At 38.6% G+C, this 22,478-nt stretch overlaps 3 protein-coding genes, 1 long non-coding RNA gene and 1 pseudogene across 6 annotated transcripts in view; 2 read left to right on the top strand and 3 right to left on the bottom strand.

Annotated features, from left to right (window-relative positions):
- The first annotated feature begins 377 nt into the window (after positions 1-377).
- On the top strand, positions 378-1,662 carry LOC111338567 (melatonin-related receptor-like; annotated as a pseudogene).
- Positions 1,663-3,296: 1,634 nt separating this feature from the next.
- The window catches only part of LOC111339345 (uncharacterized), a 35,362-nt gene continuing 16,180 nt past the window's right edge, over positions 3,297-22,478 (top strand). Inside the window, exon 1 of one of the 2 annotated variants that reach the window (XM_088762343.1) lies at positions 3,297-3,455. The gene's annotated coding sequence lies outside the window, so the exon portion shown is untranslated. The remainder of the gene's footprint in view (positions 3,456-22,478) is intronic. The other variant, XM_088762341.1, reaches the window with a different exon arrangement.
- Positions 4,134-7,198, bottom strand: LOC111338578 (melatonin-related receptor-like). The gene has a single exon (XM_022945078.2). The coding sequence runs from the start codon at positions 5,276-5,278 to the stop codon at positions 4,313-4,315; it is 966 nt and encodes a 321-aa protein (XP_022800813.1). The 5' UTR covers positions 5,279-7,198; the 3' UTR covers positions 4,134-4,312.
- LOC148729379 (uncharacterized) lies at positions 10,136-18,702 on the bottom strand. 2 transcript variants are annotated; one of them, XR_016002190.1, is made up of 5 exons: positions 18,575-18,702; positions 18,211-18,287; positions 17,805-17,925; positions 11,233-11,351; positions 10,136-10,988 (listed from the first exon to the last, which is right to left on the bottom strand). XR_016002190.1 is itself a non-coding variant. In XM_088762346.1 (4 exons), exons 1-4 carry the CDS (start codon positions 18,674-18,676, stop codon positions 10,938-10,940), a joined length of 351 nt encoding a protein of 116 aa, XP_088618472.1. In that variant the 5' UTR covers positions 18,677-18,702; the 3' UTR covers positions 10,136-10,937. The 2 variants fall into 2 exon arrangements, 1 of the variants encoding a protein (XP_088618472.1); XM_088762346.1 differs by lacking the exon at positions 11,233-11,351.
- On the bottom strand, positions 13,156-14,383 carry LOC111332038 (uncharacterized). Its single transcript, XR_002694976.2, has 2 exons — positions 14,149-14,383; positions 13,156-13,866 (listed from the first exon to the last, which is right to left on the bottom strand). It is a non-coding gene; the product is annotated as an uncharacterized LOC111332038 (long non-coding RNA).

The following is a 22,478-nucleotide window of genomic DNA, read 5'->3' as shown; positions in this document are numbered from 1 at the left end:
CAGCAGGAGTCCGGTCCATGATCCATGTTCTTTCGAGTCAGTTTAGCACGGATTCTTCAAAGGGCTAGAAGTTTAAGACTCTATAAACTCCTGGTTACTTCTTGAACTTCTTTGGCTATCCTGAGAAGCTTTTCCCGATATACGATGACATTCTGTCAAAATCAGGTGGTTAAACCCTTTATAGTTGATATTTTATTAAGAAAAGTGAAAAGGTTGTGTTTCACAGGAGTGCTCGCGTAGAGAAAAAAAATTGAGCCGAGACGTCCTCATTAAAAACAGGAATATCGAACATAATTTTGATGAGGCCATTCGCAGAATATACATTTATTCATTCACTCAGTTTCAGCCACAAAGCGACGAAGTTTAGAGTAAACAGAAAAATCAATTAGAAACACACACCTGCCGATCTGTAGCTTTTACGAGACCATCCGATTGTTCCTTATTGAACAGAACAACATGTTTTCTGACCCATGCGAGCAAGGGTAATTCGTCGACTTTGACATTAATTTATTTGAAACGTAAAATGAAACACTAGTCGTGTCTTAATTGTGCTTAGATCAACCGCCTTTGTCACTTTAACCGACAGCTGGATATGAATCTGAAAATAATCAATTCCCGAACTCTTACACGAAATCATGAATTCCTCAGATATCCATTTGACAGAAATGTTAAAGGAGCTGAACTCGAGGAGCAAGATCAAAATTGTCCTGGAGGCAGGGCTCTATGCGCTCATTTTGTTCTTTTCGGTTGTTGGTAACGCAGCTACCCTCGTGGTTGTGGCATTAAACAGTCGCATGCGAACTATTCCGAACTTGTTCGTTGCGTCACTCGCTATCACAGACCTCTTGTTAGGAATTTTAGTGACAGTTCCCATTTGTTTTCCAACCCTGGTGTTATCCAAGTATCCTTTCAGTGACAGGACTTGTCAGTATCATGGATACATTGTCATTGTTTTAGCCGTTGCTTCAATGCAAACAATGGCCCTGATGGCAGTGAACCGATTTTATCGAATTGTCCACTCATCAAAGTACCGAAGTTGCTGTACCAAGAAAAAAAAACTGTCATCATGATCGGTTTGTCGTGGTTCTATTCCAGTTGGGCTCCTTTGCCGTACATCCTAAGTAGTCACAAGATGGTGTTTCATCCATTCAAGTTCTTCTGTTATCTTCAGATCGATAGCGGACCGTTCATGGCGTATATGGTAACTGTTTACATTGGGCTTCCAACTCTCGTTGTAATGTACTGCTACCTGAGAATATTTGAGACTGTGCGAAGCCATAACGATAATGTCCATAGCATTGCATTAAGAGGAAACCAACTAAATGTGGAAGAGATTAAGACAGCTCGATTGCTTTTTATCATTGTATTGTTTTTCAATATTTGCTGGACCCCAGTAATGTTGATAGACATCGTCGACACCTTAAATGGGAAGTGGATTTTCCCTCGGGAAACGTACGTAGCATATAGCTTCCTAGCTACAGTTAGCGGTTCTCTAAACCCTATCATATACGGTTTACTTAACAAAAATTTTCGAAGGGAGTATCTGAAAGTATTTCGCCGCAGATATTGCCGCAATCGAGCGAAGATTGAGCCATCTGTAGTGATGGAAAGACGACCAAAAACAACCCAACATCTGCCGCTTGCTAAAAGATCGTTCTCAAGAAAAAAGAAAAAAAAATAGTTCTATTAAGTGTTATGCAATGAAGAGAACACGATGCACTTTGTGATTCACCGCTGTTTATCGATTCCGAAAGAGGGGGAGAGGGTGGGGGGAAAGGAGATATGGCAGGGAACTGGGCACATTTGAAAGTATTTGGTCTATGCTGCTTAAAAAAAAAATTTGATAAAAGTCGTTTAGCTTGCCACATTGGTAACGGCGGCAAAATCAACATCAGGAAGAAAATTAATTTTCAGTAGATTAAAACAATTCCCGTCCTTCTAGATATATTTCTTTCTGTGCCGGATCCGCTTCACTTGTGGTATCGAGAGTTCTCCTGCAGTGAAATAAGATCAAAGAGTTCCCTCCCAAAATTACCTTAAAATTCCTGAAGCTAGTTTCCGGAAATGTTTACATTCGTCCTGCTGCCTTTCGATTTTGCTAACTACGTACGTGCCTGCTTGTGATTCGATTTTGCTGTGTCAGAGATGTTTCAGTACACTGGAATTTATGCTGCTGCGAAGGATCACCAGCATAAGCCCCCCACGTCATTATGAAATCATTGTAAAAAGAGGTAACAAAACTTCCTGTCTCAAATACGCTTTACTTAAATTTTCAGAACAATTGGGATGAAAATGTTGTACAAGTCAAACGAAATAAATTATTTTCATTCAGATTACAAGGTAATTTTATGCATATTGAAGATTTAACTGAAGTCGCTAACACATCCATAGACGTATCCGGTTTTCAGCTCTAAGTTCAGGCGTGTGGTCCGATCATAGTCCAGCGATGTCAGGAGCTTCAGCGACGGAAGGCACAATTGAGCAATTTCAACCGTGTCCTAAGCAATCGGGGATTACTTTGTTTTTGCTTTACCTCGCCTCTGATCGGTTTAGGAAACTCTCAACCCCGGAAAACACGTCCGCACTTGCAATACTCTATTGCATTTTACGAGCACGTAACTCCAAAATTGTGTACTCGTGGACGTACACGTAAGATAAAAGAGAAATGACAAATTGACCTTTGTTTGTCGTAGCTTAGTTTTTCTCGCGAACTGTTCTCATCTCGTCTTGATATACTGAATTCGCAGTCTGCATGGAAAAAAAGAAATTAAAGAAATAAATGAAACGCACACTGATCGACTATTTTTCAATTTTTAATTCACCATTTCCTTTACATCGGACAAACTTTGACGAGTTTTTATTTTAAACAAAATGTAAACAAAAGATCAAATATTTGGCAAGGGCTTGAACTTAAGAAGAGTTTTGCTCTTATGGAAGGAAACGCACCAGAGTGGGTTCAAAATTGACCGGCCAGGCTTCGTAAGACGCTTCTCCGATTTTCTGAAGTGCTTCCCCCAACCTTCAGACACGAAGTTTAGAAGGCTAAATGTGTATCCTAAATCTGGCCATACAACGATTGAGGTCTGATCATTTCCATGTTCCAGTATGTAGCTATTTTCAAGGGTGCTTCAACTATCTGTCAATGATCATAACCAACTGATGACAAAATTAAATCGACTTTCACTTTTAAAACCGGAAATATGGCCTATCGAGTGACCTATTGAGCCGGCTGCCAACAATACCTTAACTAAGTATCATTTAGTTGGTCAGAGGGATTTCGTGACCTCCGCCTAAATTGGCGACACGTACCAGCCGTTAGGGCAGATATATAAATGAGTGGTGCAGTGTGCTTGATTATTCATCGTTGATCTAAAGTGGATTTCTGTCAGTTGGCTGTCGTAAGACGTAAACCTGACGCTTCGGTAAAAATCTGATCAAGATCCGAGCTCAGTAAGGTAAGGTAAACGCTCAATTTGAATCTGGTTTCGATAACCTAACAACATTTTTCTTTTTTTTAACTAGTATCTCTCAACATAACTCTATTTATTTATTTATTATACCTTTTATGTCAAATCTGTAAACATCTGAAAACTGCTCTTTAAGGATCCTAGTCAACGTTGTCTTCACACGGGCAAGGAAAGTCGTTCATACTACACTCGACGGCGGCCAAAGTTTGCCCTCGTTAAGACCGTGAAAGATCGGATGTATTTGACGTAAATTAAAAGGTTCGAAATCCCTCTTCAGCAGATGGACATTATATTTTCAATTGATGTTCTCATGATTCAATAAATAACTTCCTCTGTGGGTTAGTTCTACTTTCTGCGGAATCAAAATGATTGCGAGCATACTTCTGCTTTCCTCCTTTGAATACTTTCGGACCAAAGAACAGACGAACCCAGCGAACTCGAACTCCCGAAAAATAATTCCAGTTCGCGAGGGTTCTTTCGTATCAATCGCTATTAAAGATTAACCCTTTCAATTAGCTCATGAGAAGTTGACGTTTATCTACCATCGTTTTAATCAAAGTTCGAGGCATCAGGGTAAATTTAAGCCAAGAGAGTGAGTACGTGTTAACAAGAAGGTGGAGTTCACAAAGTTCAATGGGGTAAGTGACGGAAAGAAATGGGATAGGATAGGATAGGAAAACTTTATTTCTACGCGGTCTTTCCATCAGTTAATTTAGTTAATTCTATACTAGAAACTGACCTATCTATCTAACTACAATAATAATTCGATAATAACAATTCAAATAAAAGAAATAAATAAAAATTCTGCTTTTCATAGTAGCAACAGAACCAGTGCCTCTTTCCCCTTAGTTCAATTGTTGTACAAATGTTTGTGAGCTGCAGTATCTACATCGGAAAATCTTCAGATACTCTTGCTGAAAGTTCTTGTTCAATACACCATATATGACAGGGTTTAGAGCACTGCTAATTATTGCTAAAAAGGTGTATGCTACGTACGCCTCCCGAGGTAACGACCACTTTCCTCGAATGGTGTCAACCATGTCTATCAGAAAAACAGGTGTCCAGCAAATATTAAAGAAAACAACAATTACGAACAATGTTCGCGTTATCCTGATTTCCTCCACATGAACCGCATTGCGTGACCCACTTGTAGCTCGAAAATTATTATTGTGGCTTCGAATTGTTTGGAATATTCTTAGGTAACAGAAGACCATGATGCAAGTCGGCAACCCGACATACACAGTGACTAAAAACGCCGTGAATGGTCCGCTATCGATCTGGAGATAGCAAAAAAATTTGAAAGGGTGAAACACCATCTTGTAACCACTGAGGAGATATGGCAGTGGCGCCCACATGCAATAAAACCAGCTAAGAAAAATCATGATTAGGGTTTTCTTTACGGTGAAGTAGGTTTGGTACTTTCTTGGCCTTACAATTCGAAAATATCGGTTAACTGCCATGAGAGCTAACGTTTGCGTCGACGCAACTGCCAAGGTTACAGCGATATAGCCTTGATACTGACATGTTGCATCATCAAAAGGCCATTTCGACAGAAGTAGCGTAGGAAATGCGATTGGACCCGCTGAAAGCACTCCCAAAAGAAAATCTGAAATGGCTAGTGACGCAACGAACACATTCGTGGTGGTTCTCATTCTGCTGTTGAACGCTATAATCAATAGAGTTGCAGCGTTTCCAACGAAGAGCAATAATAGAATCAAGGCGAAAGCCAGTGACTCTAGTACAATTAAAACTGTGCTTCTCGACTGCATTTCTTTCGCCATTGCTTCAAGTTGTTGTTCTGGTGAAGCCATCTTGTTCCTTCTTCTGATCTCAAACACGGCGAAGTTTGTGCTCGCCAAAAGTACAGTTATTAACAAACCGCACTCAACAAAAGCAATTATAGAGTTCGGTTTAATTACGCGTGCTGTTTGCCCGTAAAATGCTAAGAACGCTCCTATTTTAATTGTCGTTTATATCTCCTCATCCAATCAGATTGATTTAACCTTGTTGAGCACTTCTCCGTATTCAAAGCATTAACGTTAGTGTCAGTCCTAAGTTCCAATTAAACAACAGGTGCATGTGCCTTTGGTCATGTTTAGAAGAAAAAGTTTAAACAGCTTGACATTTTGTTTCCTTTCACTTTCTTGAAATTAGCAAGATCATTCCATTCTATCTTTTTGCATATCATATTCTATCCTATTCTGTCTTTCTCTCTCTTTTAAAGCCATTATTTCTTTTTCTATTTACTTTGAAGCATCACGTACGTCTTTTCTCCTTTTAATTTATATCTCCCTGTTAGACTCTGTTGTCGATTCAAATTTTTACCAAATTCCGTATTATTTAATTAGACTGGTCATAAGAATGAAAATATTTGTAAACGCTTAACAATTTAAAACGGGTTTAAAATTTTGATAAGGCGCCAGGATTTATTTCATTTCCCTCGGATGTCGCAAGGTTTGAACATAAACTTATATTGAATTCGCTAAATTAAATAAAAGTGAATTTGCTTACTGAGACGCTAATAACACAACCGTGCCAAATTTTGGGGCGTCCTGCATTTGAATTTAGTATTTAATTATCAAGGAAAATTTTTTGTTTTAGGTCTTCCTTGATAATTAGATATGAAATTCAAATACAGGGAGCCCCAAAAGAGGGGAATCAATTCGCACAGTTCACAAATTTCCATTCTTTTTCTTACTTTTTCTTCTGGCACTTAACAACGATATCATGAAGGCCAATTACATGCGCAGCTTTCTCCATGTTATTGGTTGACAGATTATTTCTCAAATATAAAGCTGACATGATACATTGTCTTGGTATGCATTTTCTAAGAGAGGGTTTCTGATGGATTAGAAAACTATGGGAGCTTTTTTCTAGTAATACATAGAAAATTATGATAACCAACTCTTACAATCATTTCTCACTGAGAAATCCGGGGTTGAGCAGTCTTTGTTTAGTTGTTTATTTTGTAATAATTGTTAACCTTGAGCGGATAAATTATTTTTAAGCGGATAGAGTACGTCTTTTATCCAAAAGATATATAGAATAAATTTTTCACATTGATTATTTGCTGTCTTTTTTCTTTTTTTTTAATCCTGAGATATCCTGAGCGTTTTTTGAGTCGTCACGTAACTCGAAGAGATAACGTCTTGCGTGACGTAACATAAGAACGTGAAGGGGAGAGATGGAGTTCCTGTTATTGACTCCTTGTGACCAAAACATGAGCGTCTCCATAAGTATCAAAAGGGGGTCTTAATCCCGTATCACTCTTAGTTAGACAAATTCACACGTCACGGGCAGAATGAAAAAAAAAAAAAAAAAAAAACCAAAAACCAAAAACCAAAAACAAAAACAAAAAATAAAAACGGTATCTTACATGCCACGAGTTCACATCTTAACTTCACTTGCGAGCATTTCTGTAAAATCCACGCGTCACTTGTCAATTCCGGGATAAACCAGAACTATGACAAAATTTATTCTCCAACGTGATTTTACCAGCCCGATTTAAAGTGCCCCCATTTAATTTTGGATTCATTTGTTTATAGAATTTTGAATTGTGACAAGTTAAAACCCTTTTCGCCATTAAAAACTCAAAACAAACCTTCGATGACCAATTTTTACCGCTTCAAAGTCGTCCAAAATTCAAAAATCGTCCACCATTCCTGAAAACATGTTCCAACCGAGCCCGCAATCGTACGTCATCATGACGTGAAAGGCTCAAAGGTCAGCGTACGCGTCTTGCTTATAAATGGACAGTGTCAAAAGAAAGCTGACACGTCATGCCTGTGAAAGTGGGCTGTTGTCACGCATTTCGCCGAGTTACTGTTGTTTAATTTTTTTTTATGAAAACCTATAACCGGTGTTTACTTTCTCTCTCGAATTTTGCTATCGCGACCAGTTTTCTGAACTTCAATTCAATCACACTAGTTATTAACAAATCACTCGGTCCCAGTACCATCTTGATCACGCGTCACCCTCTTTCCATCCTCAGATTTCTGAAAATTTAATAAAAAATCAAGAGAATCATTCATCTGGTAGTGGTGAAGTGTTTCATTCGGAGCTACAGTAGTTGTTACGATTACTTTGAAAATAATTTTCTGGATTTTGAAGGTTTGACGGGGAATTTGCTTCTGTAAATAAAACCAATTTAATCTCGTCGTTTTACTGTTTATTCCAATCTACGAGTTATGCAAACATTAAATTTTCAGCACTTTAATTGATTTACTCACTTTCACCAGAGTGTGGTGAGGGTCGCACAACAGAGCGAGGCTCCTTATTAAGTGCGCCCTATATCCCACCCATCCCACCCCAGGGGAGGACATCCATCACACAGTAATCTCGTGTGTGGGAAATTAACGTCTCCTACCCCAACCCTGCAGGAGACGGGACCTCCATTTATTCGTCCCTATCCGAGAAGACTAGAATATCTAACCATTTCTTGATGTTATAGAAAGGTAGCAAATTCTTCTCAATTATTTTTAAGACCCTGAGTGTTGGTCCGGCCGGGGCTCGAACCCTCGACCTCCCGCACAACAGTCCAGCGCTCTATCCATTTGAGCTAACCGGGATAATACTCTAATACTAATACTCTATTAGGAGATAAATAGGCCGAAAGAAAATCGTGCTCATCCAAGGGAAGAAATTCGGTTTGAAGCAAAAGTACTTTTCGATTCGCGTTATACTAAATATTTCTCTCCACGGGTGAGAGTGGTCGTGCCGAAATGATAATATCATGCAGTCTTTCGTAGCTTATGTTTCGTTGACAGCAAAAGACAAGAAGTTTGCACGCAATCTAAACGAATAGTTCAAATAGCCTTCACGGAAATCAGAGAGGGTTTCACCCCCAGTGAACAGTATTAAGGGATATAAAGAATATGGCAGAGAAGATATGATAAACACCCCGGAGGATGCAATTTTAATAGAAAACGAAAGGAAATGTCGGATACCTAGTTTTTGAAACTTTGCTCTCCCAGGGTGAGCGCATGCGTAGGTAATCATAACGAGCCTCACGCCGTTAGCAACCAAAAAGAGTCTAGGTATCCAGCAGAGAATCCGTACTTTTAGTCCGCATTCTCTGCTGGATACCAGTGGCTTGCTTGGGTAAAATTTTTGATCGTATTTCGCTCCTAATCTGATAGAGGCGTCAACTTTTACACAATCATGTCAACATCCTATGGCGTGAAAAGGTAATTAAAGAAGCCGTATCCGAAAAAAGTGTACATGGCCGGCGCTTAAAAATAGTGACAAGACAAAGCGCTCGCCCGGCGTGTGTTGCGGCAGTTACAGTCACGTCGAAGAAACATTTCTTAGTCAATGCTTGCGTATTTAGTTAACTTCATTAATACTGACATAGGCTGCGACGCTTATTTACTACGACATTTAACTGGCGGCCTGAGTGTTTTGTTTTCTAATCAATTTTACCAGATTTTTGTTTTCGGATCGGAAACAAAGTAAATTCCAGAACCGACGACTTTTTTTCCGCTGTGTTCGGAATCTTTGACAGCTGACGCTTGGTGCTGTAATTTTTGAGCATCCGGTTACCAGTTATTGGGAATAAACTCGGCGTATTACAAGCTATAATTTCTTTTGCTGTTTAACGCAGAGTCCACAATACATGGCGGCTTTTTCTCACTGATATTTTATGTCGCATTCATAGTTTACACACTGTTCCAGTTTTTTTTAAATGATATTCATGCAGTACACATAAGATTCTTTGTCACTGGCCTTCATATGACCTATATTGGTGCCGGAATCCTCTAGATAGTTGCGAGAGATTAAGAACATTATAGGTACGATGTGATTAACGCACTGGTGTTGAAAATCTCTTAGCGCTACCTCCTCCGCAACGATGATTAAATTCGTGAATAAACAGAGACCGGGGGTAATTATAATTGTTTTCAAATCAAGATAGATGTTGAACAAGCTGACAGAGCTTTTAAACAGACAAAGACCAACTTTCGTTTAATGACACGTTACGAACAAGTTAAACTCCCTTGAACTTTAACAGGGTTCGTACTGTCTTGCAAGTCCGTTAATTTCAGGGCAAGTCCCCCAATGAATTTAACCAATCCTTAGAAAGTCCTTGAATTTTTATATTCTAAAAGCTTCTTGAGAGGGGTGGGACGTTGACTTTTTCCGAAAAACCAACTTTAAATACTGAGTCAAGCGCTGTGCGCTAGAGTGGTTTGGAAATTAACATAGAGCGCGGTAGATCCAGTAATGCGTTATTGACCAAGCAGGAAAACTCAAACCTGAGCCAAGCGATAAGAGCCAAGCGAGAGCTTGCCTGCAGGTTACACAAAGACAAAATGGCTGCAACGCTGGCCACCGCAGAAAACGAAAAATAAGCAAGGGTTAATAGCCAATCAGCTCACAGAATTCGCTGCATCTTGCACCGCTTGCGAAGCCAGCCATATAAAAAGGAAAGATAATACATCGGCGTAATATAACTCTTAAAGCAAGAATCTCTCCCAACATATTCATCTAAGGTAGTAAAAGTTTAAAATGTTATGAAAGCTGAAAAAGAAAGGGTTCCGGTGTCGCGCTTATTCGGAGTTACAAGTTTGAATGGCCAAGGGATGGGCACTTATTCAAGGAAATACGGTATATCGATCACTTGAGGCTGTGCGCATTACTTCGTGTTGTTTCATACTTTATATTATCTCATATTTATTTATTTTTTTTTTATTTTATTTTTTTATTTGATTTATTTGTTTAAGCAGGTTGAATTTATTGGCAACTATTAAGCTGATGTGGACCTGCTGTTTTCCCACCCAACCCACCCCAGGGGAGGACATCCAGCACACAGTAATCTCGTGCGTGGGAAATTAACGTCTCTTACCCATTACCCTTAAGAGACGGGACCTCCGGCTTTACGTCTTATCCGAGAGACGAAGCAAAGGGGGTAAAGCATCTTGCTTAAGGATACAGCGACATGTCCCTGGTAGGACTTGAACCCGGGCCCTTCGACCCAGAGTCCAGCGCACTTAACCACTGGACCACTGACGCCCCCACGCCCCCCGTGTGTTTACGCCCTACAAAAACGTCGCATCAGAGATTTCACGATCTAGCTTCGCAAAGAAATGTACCAGCGGTGTTTTGCCTTGTGTTATTTATTGAGTTTTTTTGGCAGCATTTTTTGTTTTGATGTTCTCTTCCCGTCGCGGTTTGCAGGGCGACTTTTAACAGTAAATGAAGCTATTTTTCAAATTTTTGTCTCAAACGACTATTTATTCCTGTCGCTCTGCTGTAGATACAGGTAAAGAGCTCAAATAATAGAAAAGTTTGCGTCACAAGAATTTCTTCACATTATATATGCCAGAAAACCTCAGGCATTACTCTGAATGCCAGAACTTCAGCCTGGGTGAACCAGAAAGGATAGACAATACTTCCCTATATTAACCATCAATGAAAAGCTAAGTAAGTCAAATATCTCAGAGGCGCTCAGGCATTAAACTGAATGCCAGGACTTCAGCCTGGGTGAACCAGTAAGGCCGATAGACAACACTTCCCTAGATTAACCTGTGAATGTCAAAGAAAATAAGAATGTTAGGTATCCCATAAGCACTAAGGGATTACTGTGAATAGCAGAACTTCCGTTCAGCCTGGGTGAACCAGAAAAGATAAACAACACTTCCCCGTATTGACCATGAATGAAAAACTTAAAGTATGTTGTATATCCCAGAAGCACTCAGGCATTACACTGAATGCCAAGACTTCAGCCTGGGTGAACCAGAAAGGATAGACAATACTTCCCTATATTAACCATCAATGAAAAGCTAAGTAAGTCAAATATCTTAGAGGCGCTCAGGCATTAAACTGAGTGCCAGGACTTCAGCCTGGGTGAACCAGTAAGGCCGATAGACAACACGTCCCTTGATTAACCTGTGAATGTCAAAGAAAATAAGAATGTTAGGTATCCCATAAGCACTAAGGGATTACTGTGAATAGCAGAGCTTCCATTCAGCCTGGGTGAACCAGAAAAGATAAACAACACTTCCCCGTATTGACCATGAAAGAAAAAACTTAAAGTATGTTGTATATCCCAGAAGCGCTCAGGCATTACACTGAATGCCAGGACTTCAGCCTGGGTGAACCAGAAAGGATACACAACACTTCCATATATTGACCATGAATGAAAAGCTAAGTATGTTGTATATCCCAGAAGGGCTCAGGCATTACACTGAATGCTAGGACTTCAATATGGGTGGACCAGAAAGGATAGACAACACTTCCCTATCTTGACAATGAATGAAAAGCTAAGTATGTTATATATCCCAGAAGCGCTCAGGCATTACTCTGAATGCCAGGACTTCAGCCTGGGTGAACCAGAAAGGATAGACAACACTTCCCTATATTGACCACAAATAAAAAGCTCAGTATGTTGTATATCCCAGAAGTGCTCAGGCATTACACTGAATGCCAGGACTTCACCCTGGGTCAACCAGAAAGGATACACAACACTTCCCTATATTGACCATGAATGAAAAGCTATGTGAAACTTTGTTATATATCCCAGAAGTGCTCAGGCATTACACTGAATGCCAGGACTTCACCCTGGGTCAACCAGAAAGGATACACAACACTTCCCTATATTGACCATGAATGAAAAGCTGAGTATGTTATATATCCCAGAAGCACTCAGGCATTACACTGAATGCCAGGACTTCAGCCTGGGTGGACCAGAAAGGATACACAACACTTCTCTATATTGACCATGAATGAAAAGCTAAGTATGTTATATATCCCAGAAGCGCTCAGGCATTACACTGAATGCCGGGACTTCAGCCTGGGTGAACCAGAAAGGATAGACAACACTTCCCTATATTGACCATGAATGAAAAGCTAAGTAAAACTTTGTTATATATCTCAGAAGCGCTCAGGCATTACAGTCAATGCCAGGACTTCAGCCTGGGTGAACCAGAGAGGATAGACAACACTTCCCTATATTGACCATGAATGAAAAGCTATGTAAGTTATATATCCCAGAAGCACTCAGGCATTACACTGAATGCCAGGACTTCAGCCTGGGTGGACCAGAAAGGATACACAACACTTCCCTATATTGACCATGAATGAAAAGCTAAGTATGTTGTATATCCCAGAAGCACTCAGGCATTTTTCTGAATGCCAGGACTGGGTAAACCAGAAAGGATAGACAACACTTCCCTATATTGATCATGCATAAAAAGTTCAGTATGTTATGTATCCCAGAAGTGCTCAGGCATTACTCTGAATGCCAGGGCTTCAGCCTGGGGGAACCAGAAAGGACAGACAACACCTCCCTATATTGACAATGAATGAAAAGCTAAGTATGTTGTATATCCCAGAAGCGCTCAGGCATTACACTCGCCCTTGCGAAATGGTTTCCTAGCTTTCTAGGATTCCTAGGAATTTCCTAGGAATTTCTTAGGAGTCAGTGGAATTTTCCTAAAAACATTTAAACTCTCTAGAGGTGTGAACAAACATTACTAGGTTCCTAAGAATTTCCTAGGAAATTCCTAGGAATGATTACAGGTAGAATTTACATAAAAAAATAGATTCTTGATCCTTGGGAAATTCTTAGGAAGTTACTAGGAAAAATTATTTTTTAAAATAAAACCTTAATATTTAAGAATTATACTTGTGAGTTTAGCTTTTGAAAGAAAAGTGCCATTTTAGATGTTTCAAAAAGTCACTACTTGCAATATACCACAAATTTTTTTTATTTTGCATTATAATTTACAACTCATTAATTTTAAAGCAGATATTCTTGAAGTTTATACAATTTCCAATAAAACATTAATTTTTTATCCTTCAATTGCATATCACAATACATTGAAATAAAAATTTACTGTAGTAAAGAATACAAGCAGAAAACTAAATCAAATGCAATTCAAGTGGGATTTCAATCCATGTGTTTGGTGCTCCAGTCATATAATAAAAAATGCTATACTGCAAGGACAGCGACTCTGACCACACTGAAATACAAAGTTATATCAGCCTGAGGCATCCCTGAAAAATGGTTTATCACAATGTGTAAGATTCAGCCAACATAATTTTGCACTGTCTCCTGATTTATTCCAATTATATGGTGAATTCTACATACTTTCCATTTAAAGTAAACTTAAGTTCAATATAGATAGTATCAAGTATCAATTTATTTGCCAGATTAGAATATTTTATACAAAAAGCTTAAGAACATATCTTTACTTAAATATTATAACAAGGAAGTCTTATTTGAAGCGATGGGAAATTTCAAATCTGGCATATTGAGACTTAAAAAGTGATATTTTCTTATATCTAACCACAGACAGCATTAAAGTTTGGAAATCTTATTATAACATGGTTTCTGGAATTGCCATTTAGAAGCATAATCTTCTCCAAAATTTCAGTGACACTCTTTGCTTTCAGGTCAGACCTAAAACACTGAGAATAAGAAATATCAATGCGATGCTTCTTTTCAAAAAGTGCTAGAGGAATAAAAGAATAGTTGTAGGTTCAGAAGGAACAGTTGAGGAAGAGAGGATTTTGAAACTAATTTCTTAAGCTTAATTGCCATTTTTATAAAAGAATTGCTTATCAATTCTATAGTTTTTTTCGTACTGGTTTTGAAACTTACAAGCATCATTGAAGCTTGAAGTGCATTGAGACATTGTGAAATGCGCTATATAAGCTTAAGCATTACATTACATTTTCTTACCCGGTCCAACGTAACGATGCACAGAGCGCATGTGATTTACCATTGTCTGTTGTCGTGAGAGAACACGTTTACAAGCCGTACATTCATACTTCTCTTGGCCGTTAAGTTTGACTAATTTGTAAATTTGATGTTCATTCCCATCCATGGTTCATACTAGCAAGCGTTAACACTAACTTTAAAAGTCATTTATCGCTACTTCGATCACCGTTCATAAGATGGCGACCATGGCGCTGAATGGATCACACGATCACTAGTCCCAGTCTTTAATGAGCAAAATCTTCACATGACCGACACATGACCAAGTATAATCCAATAAGGTGAAGTTTCCAGGCTTGCCGCTCAATTCAACGTTCTATTCCGCTCTACAACGTCCTTTGCTCGAAAGTTTTGTGCGTTGCAGCTGAGTCTTGCTGTGTTCTTCTCTGATCTAAACGTTTTAAAGCGTTCGCAGCGTTATGTGGGTTCTGGTCGAATGGATCGAAGAAGGTCATAGCATAAGCGTCTTAAAAGACAAAGACATAATACGTTATGGAAAAGAAATCGCAACACGAATAGAATAATGTCGTGGAATTGTCGCCATACGAAGTAAAAGAGGGCACTCAGATTTTCAAGGCGAAAGTTATTTCTGTTCATAGTAAGTATTACACTTTTATTTGGTTAATCGTTGTCATATGTATCATTTCTACTTCTATCGATTGATTGCAGAACATATGAATAAATATGTAAGAATTTTAAGCTTAGCTTTAAAAGTAGCTTTTCTAAGTTTCATTAGTTTAAACTGAATATAATGGTAATAATGCTTCTTATTTGTGTCATTTTAAAGGTACTAAAGGTGAAGCTACAAAGCAAGAACTTAGTTTGCTTGTTCCAGGTAATTTTGAGTTAAAGGCTTTTCATAACTTTTGCACGTGTGACAAAGCGAAGCGCCATTTTGCGGGGTGACGACGTTACAGCGGACCAATCCTTTTCCATCCCCCTAGAAAAAAGCATTTCTGCTTTAGAGTACACTTTAAAGCTTTTAATAGCCCATAGTCTTTTTGTATGCCTAGATCATTTGTGAAAATTCACATCACTTTTGGTTTATTTATACGACAAAGATCCAATATAAAACCTTCGCAGATTATATAGGAACTGTCTCAGAAGATATTGAAAGCATGAGAGACACCAGCGTTGCTACTTTATATCAGAAGTCACTGTTTATATGTAGCGATTATTCGCAGAGGGTGAGGTGAATATCGTCGAATAATCCCCGAGACGAAGTCGAGGGGATTCGACAATATTCACCGAGCCTGAGGTGAATAATTGTTTTAGTATAATTTCAGAGCTGAACAATAGAGAATTTTCAAAAGTCAACATTTTAGTAACATTTATTAACATTTTATTTTAACATTTTATATAAACCGCACAGAGCGGTTTATATAGCGTCTTAGTATGATTTCTGAGCTGAGCAAAGAGTTCCAGCCATCTGATTTGTCGAGCAGTTCCTTATATGATGCTATATAAACCGCCCCACGCGGTTTATATAAAATGTTAAAATAAAATGTAAATGTTACTACAATGTTATGACTTTTGAAATTTCTCTGTTGTTCAGCTCTTAAATTATACTAAAACAATTATTCGCCTCAAGTTCGGTGAATATTGTCGAATAATCCCCTCGACTTCGTCTCTGGGATTATTTGATGATATTCACCTCGCCTTCTGCGAATAACTGTTAAATAAGGAACCGCTCGAGCAATCAGATTGCTGGAAACTCTTTGCTCAGCTCTGAAACTATACTAATTAACAATTAAAATGATATCACATGAGAATAACAATCTTAATTAGTTCAGATGCCAAAATAGCATTGACATGTTTGTGCGCGCATTTTATCAGCCGGAATGAAAACATGCTCCACTGGAAAATAATGATTTTGCCAAAAATGTATATTTTGATCCAAACTTTTCAAATTGCATCAGCCTTGCACGATTTCTGATAATTGATATATGTGAATCCTAAGTTGTCAATTTATTAATCCTTTGAATGATCTTTTACTGTTTGTTTTGCATTCCAAGTAATTTTGTATATACATGTACAATCTATAGTAACAACAAAAAGTATTGTTAATTATAATGTTTATTTGAGTTGTATATAATAAATTCAATTCAATTCCTATCATATGGTGTTGTATGTTTTATGCAGTTAAGTGCAATTTAATGGAGTTGACAATGTGGAGCACAAGTGCTACTCGGCGCAGTCAGCGGTCTGGCATGCACCTGTATTCCTTTTGTTCTTGGTCCACGGGGCGTTGTTCAGTTTTGTTAGTGTTTTAGTCAGTGTTTTTCTGAGCGTTAGCATTTTTCCCTGTTTTTCTCCTTCTGTGTGGGGGCTCATGGCTGGGTCGCCTGGATTTGCCATCCATGGGAGCAGTCTTCATCTAGGAGCTGGCTGCCAATAGTGGAAGCTCCTGGATGTCTCAGGCACCCTACCTCCACTTTGTGGGGCAGTTGTTAAAGTGTCTATATTCTATTTTTCCTATTTTCCTAAGAAATTCCTAGGAGTTTCCTAGGAATTTCCTTGGGGACCTAATCTTGGTCAGACAAAAGTGAAATGTGTATCCTAAGAAATTCCTAGGAATTTCCTAGGATTTTTTTCGAATTTTAAGTTTTTCACTCCTAGGAATTTCCTAGGAAATTTCTAGGAATTCTTTGAATTCTTCGTCCCAATTTACTGTGAAATTTCACACCTTATTCCTAGGAATTTCCTAGGAATATTCTTAGGAAATTCCTAGGAAAATCTTAGGATTTCCTAGGAATTTCCTAGATCTTTTCGCAAGGGTGAATGCCAGGACTTCACCCTGGGTCAACCAGAAAGGATAGACAACACTTCCCTATATTGACCATGAGTGAAAAGCTAAGTATGTTGTATATCCCAGAAGCGCTCAGGCATTACAATGAATGCCAGGACTTCACCCTGGGTCAACCAGAAAGGATACACAACACTTCCCTATATTGACCATGAATGAAAAGCTGAGTATGTTATATATCCCAGAAGCGCTCAGGCATTACACTGAATGCCAGGACTTCAGCCTGGGTGAACCAGAAAGGATAGACAACACTTCCCTAAATTATTGACCATGAATGAAAAGCTATGAATGTTATATATCCCAGAAGCGCTCAGGCATTACACTGAATGCGAGGACTTCAGCCTGGGTGAACCAGAAAGGATAGACAACACTTCCCAATATTGACCATGAATGAAAAGCTAAGTATGTTATAAATCCCAGAAGTGCTCTGGTATTACTCTGAATGCCTGGACTTCAGCCTGTGTGAACCAGAAAGGATCGACAACACTTCCCTATATTGACCATGAATGAAAAACTAAGTATGTTATATATCCCAGAATTGCTCAGGCACTACTCTGAATGAAGGACTTCAGCCTGGGTGAACCAGAAAGGAAAGACATAATTTCCCTCTATTAACAGTGAATGAAAAACTAAGTTTGCTATATCCCAGAAGCTCTCAGGCATTATGCCAAATGCCATATAAATCTTAGAAATATGACAAATAAATATATATCTCAGAAGTGACCAGGCAACACTAAACAAAATAATATTGTTACAGGATAAGACTTCAAGATAATAGATTTTTTTAAATGATACAATGTTGACTATGCCTTACTTCAATGGGTGCACAGAATTTAAAAATTGAAATGTCATACACTGCAGGCAGAGCACATAAATTAACATCACATGGCTCCTCTTCAAGGAGAGAGAGCAAGTCATCTCTTAACCCCTTCCATCTGAAACAGACAGAAAAAAAAAAACAGTGAATAAAGTTTCCACCTTTATAATCCAAGCTTACCATATTTTTGCTCGTAACTGGGTAAAAGTGAAGAACAGCTCCCCTAAAAGTCTGTCGGCCAACTGTCGACCAACTGTCGGCCGGCAGTATGCCAACTGTCCATCAAACTAAGTATCCCAAGTGAGATTTAAAGACATGTATTCCAATAGAAAGTGAAATACCATACTGCAAGCTGGAACTTTTTATGCATGTCAATGCAGAAATGCAGAGTTGTACCAGCTACCCCCCAATATTTGCTTTGCTCTTTAGGAAACACTCAGCAAAGGCTTCCCCAAAAGGGACATCAGGAGAGGCACATTCCTACAAATAAATTGCATGTATCACTCAATAATGAATTAACTGAGCTAAAGTCATATAATGTTCACAACTAATAGTAGATATATAATCACTGTTCACCACAGATAAAATATGTTCACTTTTATGGACACCTTTCGTCTGCCTTTCTGTAAAGTCAAGAAAGCCAAGAAAGCTCTCACTAATTGATTATAAATAAATTGCATAACAAATACCAGTAGGCTGAATATGTTTTGTGTTATTGTATAATTCCACTATGATGCATGTCATTTAGCATTGAAGGTATAACCTACCTTAATAACTTTGCAGAATACACAGCACTCTGTGTCCAATCCTTGCTTGCAAAGTTCATTGATATATTTTTTGGCATCACCAGCTCTTTGCTTGAGCAGCATTATCAGTGTTTTGTAATCAAGAGTAACTGTCATGAAAAAAGACAAGAAGATAACAAGAACTTGAAGTTAAAATAGCTACACCAAAGATCTCAAATGTTATACTTTCCCAGATATTTTCTAACACTGCCAAGCATAAAATGGATTCAATAATTACTATCACGTAGCTAGACATGTAACATAAAAACATTGCAAAAATAAAAAATAATAAGATAAAAAAATATAAAGAGTCAAGATTGGCACACACAAATAACCTGGAAATTTAACTTTAAAGCATCTTCCATTAACTACTATTCCAGTTTTCTCAATGGCATCCCTCTGGCGATTTAAATCTTTTATCGTAGAAAAATAGAAATGAAATAAATTATAATACTGTCAAGACCCTATCAAGGAAACAAACCCGAAATTTCTCCTAAAGTAGCCATAAAAAGTGATCATAGCTAGAAGACTTAGAGGCTCAGCGTAAAATCAAACTCAGCCAATTATGTGATTTTCCTGCCAAGCAGAGATGAGTTCTGATACACCGTGAAACCACCATTCACAACAAAACATAAGACAGCAAACTCACTTTTTCCAATCTTAATAAAAATATCAACGTTATGACTTACCCCGGTTCGTCTTAGCTTGAAACTGCTAAGTAACGTTTGCCAAGCTTTTCTTGATCCAGGATCAAGAATTTATTTTATCGATCAAAATTAAACCAAAGATATCTCACCACTTCTCCTTCTTCGAATTTCTGCCGGAAGATGGTAGAAACAACTCCAAATAGAGAGGCGATGGCCACTTTGTTGTTCTGAACATATCGGTCATCCAAGCTTCCGCCATTTTTTAAAGCTGGACCGTACAAAACGCTTGGAAAATGTGCCACCAACAGGCTACTTCAAAAAACTTGCTGACTCTTATGGCACATTTCTTGAAATTTAAGATAAACCATTCCCTTGACTCATCTGGAGGAGAATGAAGCAATTCAACCCTTCGAAGTTTCAAGGGATCCATAACTACACTCGACCGCGGGAAACTAAACATTCCCGCTTTTGAATACGCATATTAACATATTGATAGACTAACAAAATGCGGCGGAGGGGTATGCTTCTATGTAAAAACTTCAATCAACTTTACAGTACGAAATGACCTACACATGGATACACTAGAAAATCTTTGCTTGGAAATCCATAAGCCAAATTCAAAATCCTTTGTGATTGTTACTTGGTACAGACCACCTGACTCTCCTATTGGCATTTTTTCACCTTTTGAATCCCTAATTGGGAGATTGGATAGTGAAAATGTAGAATTTTTTGTACTGGGAGACATGAACTGTGACATGATCACGACTCGATATGACAATAACACATCCAAATTAAGGAGTATTGCTGATGTCTACGGACTCGAGCAGCTTATCTCTGAACCGACGAGGATAACACCCACCTCATCAACTCTAATTGATTTAATCTATACCAACTGCTCGGATAAGATTGCATGTTTGGGAGTTTGTCATATCGGAATAAGTGACCATAGCATGGTGTATATATATAGAAAACTTGCCCTGAATGGGATGTCTAACGGACATAATTCTATTACATACAGAAATTTCCGAAATTTCGATCGCCAAAAGTTTCGTTATGATATTCTATCTCAATGTTGGGATAATGTATACGAGTCTTCCAACCCAAACGTGATGTGGCAGCAATGGAAATGTACATTTCTGGCTATCGCTGACAAACATGCCCCACTGAAAACGATGCGCGTTCGTTCACGGAGTTCTCCGTGGATTACCTCTGAATTGAAAGACCTTATGCATAATAGAGACATATTAAAAATCAAAGCTAGCAAGACAAATGATCCTAACGATTGGGCATTATTTAAGAAACAAAGAAATATAGTCAATAAGCAAATACGCTCAGCTAAGCAAGCTTATTACCAAAATAGTTTTAATAAGCAAACCAGCGACTCCCGAAAGACCTGGCAGACTATAAACGAGTTAACTTCTCGAAAATCTGGGAAAACGCCAGTGGCGTCACTAAAAGTGAACGGATTAACGATAACTAATCCGTTGGAGCTATCAAACGAATTCAATAACCACTTTGCTAATATTGGTCCAAAACTTGCCAGTGAGATAAATTGTGATAGTGGTAGCTATCAAAGATATCTTACCGCAACAGATAAACGGTTTAAGCTCCAACCCACCAATCCAACTAAAGTATTTTCACTTTTAAATAAACTAGACAAGTCAAAGGCAACAGGCCTTGACAAAATATCTGCTAGGTTTATCAGGGAATGTGCTGATCTCATTTGTGTGCCGATATGTGATATTTTCAATCAATCTATTAGCCAAGGGACGTTCCCAGACGACTGGAAATATGCAACGATTACCCCTCTTTATAAACAGGGAGACCGCGGTGATGCTAACAATTACCGCCCAATATCGGTGATTCCAATAATGGCGAAGGTGTTTGAAAGGATAGTTTATGAACAGTTATATGCCTATTTGGAAGAGCACGATATTTTATGTCAAAACCAATCAGGGTTTCGTGCTAATCATTCAACTGTAACAGCTTTGTTGGAAGCGACAGATTCTTGGGCATATAATATTGATAACGAGAAAATCAATGGAGTCATTTTTCTAGATTTGAAAAAAGCTTTTGACACTGTTGATCATCAGATCCTTCTATCGAAACTAAACTGTTATGGTATACATGGAAAATCTTTCAGATGGTTTCAGTCATATTTGGAAAACCGAACACAAAAATGCTCTGTCAACGGGTCGCTATCCAGTAGCTACTCGTTGACTTGCGGCGTCCCACAAGGGACCATCCTCCGTCCATTATTGTTCTTATTATATATCAACGATCTTCCAAATTGCTTATCAAATTGTAAACCGAGAATGTATGCCGATGACACGCACCTCACATATGCGGGAAGCAATCTTGAGAACATTCAGTTTTGTCTAAATGAAGACCTAGGAAACGTCTTCAACTGGCTACAAGCGAACAAACTCAGGTTGAACATGACTAAAACCGAATTCATGCTAATAGGGTCGAGGCAGAGACTGAATACTCTCACAGCTTCTCCAACAATTAGAATGAACAATACTCAAGTGAGCCAGGTTTCAGCTACAAAATCGCTTGGTGTAATAATAGACGATAAACTCGATTGGCATAGTCACATCGAAAAACTAACGAAAAAGATCGCCTCTGGTATCGGGGCCCTAAAGCGAATTAGGCACCTGATCCCAGCATCAACCTTACATCTCATCTACCAAGCTTTAGTAAAACCTCACTTTGATTACTGTGACATTGTTTGGGGTAGCTGTGGGAAAACGCTACAAGACAAACTGCAGAAATTGCAGAATAGAGCAGCCCGTGTGTTGACATTCTCTAACTATGATGCTGATGCAACTGAGCTACTCGAGTTTTTAGGGTGGAAAAATCTTGCACGCCAGCAGGAAATCCATAAAGCCACCATGATGTTTAGATGTCTGCACGGGCTAGCTCCAAGGTATCTATATTCAAAGTTTACGTGGCGTGACTCTGCTTATGACCTCAGGGACTCTGAAAATAAGCTTAATGTTCCACTACCGCGCACTAATTATTACAGAAAAAGCTTTAGCTACAATGGCGCCACATTATGGAACAGTTTACCACGCGATATAAGGAACACAGAGTCTCTGGGGTTATTTAAACGTAAGATCAATGACATTTTTAAAGTCTAACGCACGGCATTCACGGAAAACAGCTTTAGTGTTATAGTATGTAGTTTTAATTTTAAATATCTTAGCGTATGTGATATGTATTTTTATAGGCTGATG

The sequence above is a fragment of the Stylophora pistillata genome, chromosome 6 (assembly GCF_964205215.1).
Source record: "Stylophora pistillata chromosome 6, jaStyPist1.2, whole genome shotgun sequence".
NCBI classification, from domain to species: Eukaryota; Metazoa; Cnidaria; class Anthozoa; order Scleractinia; family Pocilloporidae; genus Stylophora; species Stylophora pistillata.
Note: the sequence above shows the minus strand (reverse complement) of the source record. Positions and strands in the feature narration are given on the sequence as shown.